Source organism: Colobus angolensis, unplaced genomic scaffold (genome assembly GCF_000951035.1).
Source record: "Colobus angolensis palliatus isolate OR3802 unplaced genomic scaffold, Cang.pa_1.0 Scaffold358, whole genome shotgun sequence".
Taxonomy (NCBI): Eukaryota; Metazoa; Chordata; class Mammalia; order Primates; family Cercopithecidae; genus Colobus; species Colobus angolensis.
This window is the reverse complement of record NW_012116910.1, coordinates 1,558,502-1,567,998: the sequence shown is the minus strand read 5'-3', so window position 1 is coordinate 1,567,998 and position 9,497 is coordinate 1,558,502. Positions and strand designations below refer to the sequence as shown.

General features: G+C 49.3%; 1 protein-coding gene across 2 annotated transcripts in view; it reads left to right on the top strand.

Moving 5' to 3' along the window:
* The window catches only part of TRIP13 (thyroid hormone receptor interactor 13), a 21,564-nt gene that overhangs the window by 6,438 nt on the left and 5,629 nt on the right, over positions 1 to 9,497 (top strand). For both annotated transcript variants that reach the window (XM_011953139.1, XM_011953138.1), the window contains exons 6-10: positions 1,086 to 1,158; positions 4,440 to 4,503; positions 5,606 to 5,692; positions 5,973 to 6,079; positions 8,646 to 8,799. In XM_011953139.1, the coding sequence (XP_011808529.1) occupies positions 1,086 to 1,158; positions 4,440 to 4,503; positions 5,606 to 5,692; positions 5,973 to 6,079; positions 8,646 to 8,799 (485 nt within the window). The remainder of the gene's footprint in view (positions 1 to 1,085; positions 1,159 to 4,439; positions 4,504 to 5,605; positions 5,693 to 5,972; positions 6,080 to 8,645; positions 8,800 to 9,497) is intronic.

Sequence of the window (9,497 nt, the reverse complement as noted above, 5' to 3'; positions counted from 1 at the left end):
TTTTTGTATTTTTAGTAGAGACGGGGTTTCACCGTGTTAGCCAGGATGGTCTGGATCTCCTGACCTCGTGATCCACCCGTCTCGGCCTCCCAGAGTGCTGGAATTACAGGCTTGAGCCACCGCGCCCGGCCTTTGTTTTGTTTTCAATATCACCGGGTAGAATGGGGACAGGGGAATTGAGTGGACTCGAGAGTATGAAACTGTAGCAAAGTGTTACATAGAAGCTTGAAGAGTACTTAACTTCTTTGCGTCAGTTAAGATTGCGTGACGACATGCCCTTAAAACACAATATTCTTTTAAAGAGCAGATATGCCCCACATACTGTCCTCACAGCACGATCAGAGTAAACAGCAGGTGTTTTAATTAGTGAATAAGTTGTTTCTGTTTGGAATCAGTTACATATTTCCTCTTTAATTCTTGAAAATGCTTGCAGAAAATGAGAGTTGCATGTCTCCATTTTCTGTTAGATGCTTTCCTTTTTTCATATTGGTCACCTCACAGCTTCTGGGAGGCATCGTGTTAGGGGATGCTTGGCAGGCAGGCGTGCAAGAAGAGCACTGGCCTCTGCCACTCTTCGAATTTCGTGTGGGGTACTAGCCCACTGAGAATCGTCTTAGGAAAGAGGGTGGTTCTGGGGGCAGCAGGAACAACACGTCAGTGCCCGAGGAGGGTAGGACCCTCCACCTCCATTTATCAAGAAAGGTGTGTTTGGCTTCTGAAAGGTGCCTTGATGAGTGGCTTTTGGAGGAAGTGTGGGGGCAAGGACAGGTGCCAGCACAGATGTAGGCTAGAAAATGCAGTGCTCACTCCCAGTGCTAGGTGGGACTGCAGGCCAGTGCTGGGGGTGGGGAGGTGATGGAGGCTGAGACTAATTTAGTACAAATTGGTAAGAAAGAGAGGGAGATGTAAGTGTATTGGTAATATTTCACAGCATTTAAGCTTCTAAGCAGACTTCATTGTAGTAATAACATCAATAGCTTTTAACTGTATTCCTTATATTTTATGGAAAATGGAAGTTACTGTTGTTTTAAGAAATTTGTTGCAGCACTGACTAAAAAGTATATTTGCTCTGATCTTTGTCACAGGTCCTCCTGGCACTGGAAAGACGTCCCTGTGTAAAGCGTTAGCCCAGAAATTGACGATTAGACTTTCAAGCAGGTAACTTTTGGTAATTTGTGAGAGGAGAGCCGTGGGAATGGGATTTATAACAGGAGGTTGTTTTTTTTCTAAATCATTTTACACAAGTAATAGATTCCTCTCCTTCACTGTAAGTCACTTGATTCCTCTGTATTCAGCATAGTTTTGAGTTATGATTTCAGTCTTTTAAGATTTGAGACTTATGTTATTGCCAGCATAAAATATTGCTGGTAAATTGCACTTCAGAAGACTATACTTTCTCCCCTTGCTAGATGGAGTGTTCTGCAGATTTTAGGTCAGGATACTCGGTAGCTTTGCTGATTTTCTGTTCACTCGTTTTATCCATTACTGAGAGAAGAATGTTAAGTCTCTAATTATGGATTTGTCTTTTCCTCTTGAGTTCTGTTTGGGGCTTACGGTTTTCATCACACTTGGAAAATATCTGGTCACTGTTTCCTCACCGAATTTCCTTGCCTCTCCCCTTTATCTGGGACTCTGTCTTTTTTTATGTTAGACTGATGTTCCATAGGCCACTCGTGTGCTTTTTTGTTTTTTTCAGTTCTTTAGAAATATCTGTTTGATTCTAAAGTTTCTGTTGCTTTATTTTCAAGTTGACTGATTTTCTACATTGTCTAATCTGCTTTTCATTCCATTCAGTGAAGTTTTTATGTCTGATGGTGTATTTTTCTGCTCTGAATGTTCTGATTCTTTTTGTACTTTTCTTTCATTATGTTCTTGTTCACGTCTTGAACAACTTTGTAGTAGCCGTTTTAGTGTTCCGTCTGCTAATTCCGTCATGATTGTCCTGTCTGATTCTGTTTCTATTGACTGGTTTTTCTGCTCGTTATGGGTCACATGGTTTTGCTTTGTTGGCATGTTAGGTGGTGTTGGATTAGATGCTGAACGTTGTGGTTTGAAGTGTGTGGATTGTGTCTTGTTTAGTGAGTGTTGGGTTTTGTTCCGTTAGGCCTTTCCATTACCTGTGATTTGGTGTGATCCTTTGAGGTTTGGTTCTTTTAAGCTTTGATTGGGAGGAGTTTAGGTTTAGTGTTAACACTAAATTATGGTCCTCTGGGGTCTACACTGAGTAGAGCACTCTCCACCCCAGCTGTTGGAGTATGCACTCCTCCCAGCCTGTGAGGTCCAGGAGCCCTTCAGCTCACAGATCACAGTCACCCTTTACGTAGCTGCATGGAATGTCCCCGGCTTATACACACCTGAGTATTCATCCAGGACACCGGGGGTACCATGAGGATTCCTGGGCACTCCTTTTGAGGTATTTCTTCATATTTCCTTCCTCTCTGGAATTCTGTTCTGCAGCCTTCAGTCACTTCAGACTCCCTGAACTCCATTCTCTGTCTCCTTGACTCAGCAAGTGGCCATACTCCACTTGGGTTCCCTCCTGTGCCTGTCGTTGGAAGACGCCTCCCGGCAGACAGGGCATTTGTAGTGGGTCCCTGGTCTTCCAACTCAGGAGTCCCAGCCCTCACTGCCTGTGTCCAGCAACCTTACCAGATGGTGTTCCATCCATTTTGCCTTAAATTTTCTCATTTAAGATTAGATGGTAAATCTGCTTCCTGTTTCTCCAATATGACTAGAGGAAATCCTGTGAGGTTTAATTTCATATACATAATTTTAGTTCTTGAAAAATGTCTTGTAAATGTTTTTACATAGGGAAATTGCTTTATTTTGACCCCTTAGGTTATGTTTAGCAACTTGCCCTTTGCTTTGACATATTGAAATACATGTGTGTTTTCAAGATCTCTAGGGCATGCCGGCATGGCGGCTCATGCGTGTAATCCCAGCACTTTGGGAGGTGGAGGCAGGTGAATCGCTTGAAGCCAGGAGTTTGAGACCAGCATGGACAACATGGAGAAACCCTATCCCTACAAAAAAGTACAAAAAATTATCTGGGCGTGGTAGCACATGCCTGTGGTCCCAGCTGCTTGTGAGGCTGAGGCAGGAGGATCACCTTAGCCCAGTAGGTCCAGGCTGTGGTGAGCCTGGGTGACAAGAGTGAGACCCTGCCTCCAAAGAATAACCAAAAAAGATCTCTAAGGGCAGAGAGGGAAACACAAGAGAAGGAAAATGTTATTATTAGGAATATAACTTCTTCCAGTACAAAGATCTGGAAATATGCTTTGGTTTTATGACTTAGAAATGGCAAAAAGGGCCGGGTGCGGTGGCTCAAGCCTGTAATCCCAGCACTTTGGGAGGCCGAGACGGGCGGATCACGAGGTCAGGAGATCGAGACCATCCTGGCTAACACGGTGAAACCCCGTCTCTACTAAAAAATACAAAAAACTAGCCGGGCGAGGTGGCGGGCGCCTGTAGTCCCAGCTACCCGGGAGGCTGAGGCAGGAGAATGGCGTGAACCCGGGAGGCGGAGCTTGCAGTGAGCTGAGATCCGGCCACAGCACTCCAGCCTGGGTGACAGAGCGAGACTCCATCTCAAAAAAAAAAAAAAAAAAGAAATGGCAAAAAGAAGCCTTAGCAGGCCTTTGTTCCTCACTCTATTAAAGAACCAAAATGTTTTATAATTAATTCTGTTTAATATTCAACCTAGTTTTTATTTTGTTAGATTGTCTGCATCCCTCCACTGTTTTATAAACAGTATCAGTAAATGGTCTCTCTCTTTTTTACGTGGAATGCCAGTGATGCTTTTTGAACGTAATTCTTTTTCTTTTGTGGACTTTTGATGTGGAGGAAACTGAAAAGAGGACTTGGAAGTCAGCTTTTCTCTGGCCTCAGTCTTGTTCTCTGGTGATTTAGTCAGCAGCTAAGCACGCCCAGATCTGTCTGCAGGCTTCTGAATGGATAGGGGAGTGTTCTGGGTTCCAATCCGTCTGTGTGTGTTAAAGTTAACTTTGGGCCACCTGAGCATTCCTGGGCTCTGGGGTCTGTGCTGGAAAGCAGATTATCGTGCTCTTTAGGGCTCTGTGGAAGGAGAGAAAAATGCTCAGCTTCTGCCAAAAGCTCTTGATGCCTTTGTTTTGTTTTCTGTATTATATTAGTACTACTAGTATTTTTAAACATAGAAATATAATTTGTAAATAGATTTAAAATAGGAGTTTTTACTCTTTAACTCAATTGGTACAGTCTAGAACTACTGATTGAATCTTGTTAGACTTTTTCATAATTATTTAGTACACGGAGGGCTGGATTCCTCGTTTCTTTGTCAGTAACTGTAGTTCCCCCAATGCTGGACACTCGAGATGTTGCATTCAAGATGCATGAATGGCTGTTGCTGAGGATCCGCAGGACCGATTAGTAATTCTCTCAACTCTTTTTTTCTATCTCAGGTACCGGTATGGCCAATTAATTGAAATAAACAGCCACAGCCTCTTTTCTAAGTGGTTTTCGGAAGTAAGTTAAATATTCTAATTATCTGGATTGTGTAGCTGAAAAAATGTCTTGCATGTTAGGCAAATCCTCCTCCGGAAGCTTCAGGAGAGAACTGGGTGGGAAAGGTGTGTGAGGATCAGGGCTGACTGTGATCAGAGAAGGTTCCGGAGGTGGGGCCCGCGGGGACCCTCCCTTGGTTCTCCCCACACCTCTGACTGGGTGGGATAGGGCATTTGATGGACGCTCAGGAGGGCAGGACTGGCACTCAGGGGACTGCAGCCCTGCCACACATGTCCTCGGTGCTCATACTTCCTAGCACTGTGAGCTGAGGGAGTCAGACAAGGTGATGTCACAGGTGATTCTTTTTTTTTTTTTTTTTTTTTTTTTTTTTTGAGGCGGAGTCTCGCTCTGTCGCCCAGGCTGGAGTGCAGTGGCCGGATCTCAGCTCACTGCAAGCTCCGCCTCCCGGGTTTACGCCATTCTCCTGCCTCAGCCTCCGGAGTAGCTGGGACTACAGGCGCCCGCCACCTCGCCCGGCTAGTTTTTGTATTTTTAGTAGAGACGGGGTTTCACCGTGTTAGCCAGGATGGTCTGGATCTCCTGACCTCGTGATCCGCCCGTCTCGGCCTCCCAAAGTGCTGGGATTACAGGCTTGAGCCACCGCGCCCGGCCAGGTGATTCTTACGTCTGAGGAGCTGTGCCCAAGTCACCTGGCATCCGCACATCCCTCTGGTGAGGTGAGGTGGGACCAGGCACACTGGGCACAGGAGAGCCTGTGAGGAAAGCATCCCACCCCGTTTGCATCTGTGGTCTATCTCTTTTCCTCGTCAGAGAGGACACACAGGCAAAGCAGAGGTACAGGTCACCCTCTTTGTGCCGCCCCGGGCAGGGCGGGTATGGTCTCAGGTCTCAGCACCCTGGCATTCAAAGCAGAGGGCGAGAGTATTAGGCTGACCTCCTTCCACGCCGCCCTGGCTTCTCTGATTTAGGGAGCTTTCTGAGGGGCCGTCAGGAGACAGTGGGCTTGTGGGCACAACAGGGCAGCAGGCCACATCAGGGTCCCCCTGTGCACCTGGCGGTGTGGTCCCTGCACGTTGACACTAAAAGGCTGTTTGGGTTCCAGAGTGGCAAGCTGGTAACCAAGATGTTTCAGAAGATTCAGGATTTGATTGATGATAAAGACGCTCTGGTGTTTGTGCTGATTGATGAGGTAGGCATTTCCAGATAAGGACATTCATGACAGAATCGCCTTTTGCTGTTGTGGGGACACAGCCTGTTCCTGATGCTCCTGGCTTTCCCCTCCTACGGCCGGTCCGCCCTCTAGCCCTCCCTGCACTGTGCGCCTTTCCGCCTTCCTGCAGCATCTGCAGGCTAGGCATGGGAACACCCATTCATTCATCTTTTTCACCTGCTCAGGGGGACATATCCCCATAGCTGCCTGTGAGGTGCCAGGCCCTGTCCTTTTTGACCCCATTGCTCCCTCCCAACAGGTGGAGAGTCTCACAGCCGCCCGAAATGCCTGCAGGGCGGGCACTGAGCCATCAGATGCCATCCGTGTGGTCAATGCCGTCTTGACCCAAATTGATCAGATTAAAAGGTAACCAGGACATACAGCGATTTTCCCTGAGAAGTGATGAGAAGTTTGTTGCAAAGAAATGCGTGATACTTGTACAACTCCAGATCTTAGTGCCCAGTTCTTTTACCTAAAAGTGCATTTGGCATTGAGTATTGACTGCTTTTCCACATTGGAGGCAGCATATTGTAAATGCTTTTTAAAGAAATTGTTTTTAGTTTATTAAAAATGTAAAAGAAGGCTGGGCATGGTGGCTCACGCTTGTAATCCCAGCACTTTGGGAGGCCGAGGCGGGCAGATCACGAGGTCAGGAGATCGAGACCATCATGGCTAACATGGTGAAACCCCATCTCTAGTAAAAACACAAAAAATCAGCCGGGCATGGTGGCGGGCGCCTATAGTCCCAGCTACTTGGGAGGCTGAGGCAGGAGAATGGCGTGAACCCAGGAGGCAGAACTTGCAGTGAGCCGAGATCACACCACTGTACTCCAGCCTGGGCGACAGAGCAAAACTCCGTCTCAAAAAAAAAAAAAAATGTAAAAGAAAACTCAGGAATGCTAAGAATTTTATGTAGCACAGAAAAGCATGAAATGAAGAACTGCTACATTCAGGCCTTATACCGACCACTTCTCTCCTATCCCACCCAGTGTCAGCACCAACCGGTGCTGCTCGTAGATGAACGGCTGTCCCCTGCTCGCTCTGCTGGCCCAGGACAGAAAGCTTCATGGGCAGATGATCCACATCTCCACAGTCCAGCCTCACAGGACCAGGGCCTGTTGTCAGTGTAGCCCAAGTTGATCAAGCTTAAGGAGGAATGGCTGCTGGCCAAATTCCCAAGGAAGTGATGGGCAAGCCAGAACCTGTCTGTCTCTGTGTGGTGCTCATCCAGGACTCAGGTTCCTTCTCTGAAATGCTCTTTCTGCCCTCAGGGTGCCTGGGGAGTCCTGGGCATTCTCAGAAGCTGGATTGTTGAGCGTGGGGTGACAGCAAACCGAACTGTGCAGAGGAACATTTTGTCCAGGCCATGACCACTCTCTCACCACAGAGAATGTGTCTGGCTTCCTGAGAAGCGCTTGTCTTGGGGTCAGCTGCAGGAGTGTGCAGGTCCTGGAGGGTCCTCTCCTGCCCCTGACTTCCTTCTTGTGTCCACTTCCTTCCCTACCCGGCTTGTCCCTCAGTCTGCTGCAATCTGGCTCCTACCCCCACCACAGCCCCGCAGCCCCACATTCACACGAGTGCTCACTTTTCTCTTTCTGGAACATTGCGCAGCACTGATACCCTGATGGCCCCTTCCCTGAGTCTCTTTGTGCCTCCCTCCCTGGCCTCCATTCTCCTGTCTCCCTGGTTTATGCTGCTGGCATCTCTCCGCAGGGAGGAGTCTACACAGCCTGGCTGAGGCCTTCTCTCCTGGCGTGTGTGTGTTCCTGGTGTGTGCCCCTTCAGCGTAGCTCAGGGTTCTGTGGGGGGAGTCCCAGACCTGCACATCCATCTGTGACCAGACATCACAGCTTAGTTGCCCAGGATGTCAGGCACACTCCCACACTGCTCACTGGGCCCCAAATCCCTCACTTCCTGGGATTCTGCATGACACTGACGGCCTCACTGTGCACCTACCACTCAAACCAGAGGATGGAGGTCACCGTGACTTCCCTGTCAGTCACAAGGACGTGTGGCTCAGGAAGAAACAAGGAGACACCCTTGCCTCTCTTGCCTTCATTCCCTCGTGCTCCTGGTTCCAGCCCCTCTCTAGAGGACTCTTTCTTTCCCCCGCCAGTCCTGTCTACTCCTGCATCTCTGGATTGTCAGCCCCTGGGTCGTGATCTCCAGGCCTAGGCCTCCCTCTGGCCCTTCCTGCAGCCCCACCCTCCTGGTGCTGGACTGAGCAGCTGTGAGCTCACCCGGCCTGTGTACCTTGTTCTCTCTGCCGGGGATCCATATGCTCCCTGCCCTGCCTCTGATTAACGCACCCTGGCTCACAGGCACAGGGCCTGCCCTCCCTTGTCCAGGGTCTAGGTAAAGCTAACCTTCCCCAGGCAGCAAGGGCAGCACTGCCACACATGCAGCAAAGCCCCACCAGGCCTGTACAGCATGCTCCCTGGGGACACCTTGTGCCTGCTCTGTGCTGGCTCATGCTGGGCCCTTGGGGGACATCGGTCAACAGACCAGACAACGGGCTGTTTCTGTGGAGTTTAGACACTAGAGGGGAAAGCAGATCACGAACACGGGAAGTAACCCAGCTCTACGGTGTGTCCAGGGATGATGAATGGCCATGCCCAGGTGGATGGGGGGCACCAGAGCCTACAGTAGGTGGCATAGTGGGAACGCTGTGCAAAAGTGAGATCTTTGCCAAGGTTGAAGGCAGTGAGGGAATGAGCCAAGTGGGGCTGTAGGAGAATTCCCAGAAGGCCAAGTGGCAGCGAGAGCAAAGGCTGGGGGCATCTGTGTGACCTGTGTTGGCACAAGGCCCCTTTCCTTCCTGTGGGCAGCCTGCTGGTCATCGTCCTGCCAACCCCCTTGCCAGATAGGGCAGGATAGAATTGGGTCGCCGACAGCCATGATGACTGTGGTGCTTGCTTCTCGGCCACAACAGGCATTCCAATGTCGTGATTCTGACCACTTCCAACATCACTGAGAAGATCGACGTGGCCTTCGTGGACAGGGCTGACATTAAGCAGTACATTGGGCCGCCCTCTGCGGCAGCCATCTTCAAAATCTACCTCTCTTGTTTGGAAGAACTGATGAAGGTACGTTTATCTTTTTTTTCCTGTTGATACAAATGGATTTCTTATGTGTTCTTAATTAATTAAGATAGCTTAAAATAAGCTTGTTCCAGTATGGAGGATTTCAACATACGCATTAACTCCCTTCTTAAATTGAAAACTAGTTTTGTATGTGACAAGTTGAGCTGATAGTTGAAACTGGGGCCACCGACTCAATATTTTTGTTCTTTTGGCACAATACAGTCATCATTGTTCATTATTTGAGGTACCAATCAATGTAGGGGACATCAGTGACCGGCTGTGCTCACCCGGCTGGCTGCACAAATCCTAGCTGTCAGCTTACTCTGGGCTTTTCCAATGCCCTGCCTCTTGCGGGCCCGGATCCTCACCTGAAAGAGGAAGTAAGGGCATAGTACAAACTGGCAGTTGTGGTCACGGGGTCGACGTGATGTCATGTTCTTGAGTCGCCTGTTGTGATGGTAGTCAGGGACGCCGTCGCCCTGGGCACAGCGGCGCGTGCGGGGCGTGTGTGTGAGTCAGGGACGCCGTCATCCTGGGCACAGGGAAGCCGTTGCCATGGGCACAGTGACACGTGCAGGGAGTGTGAGTCAGGGAAGCCGTCGCCATGGGCACGGTGGCACATGCAGTGTGTGTGAGTCGGACACCATCGCCCTGGGCACAGTGACGCGTGCGGGGCGTGTGTGTGAGTCAGGGACGCCGTC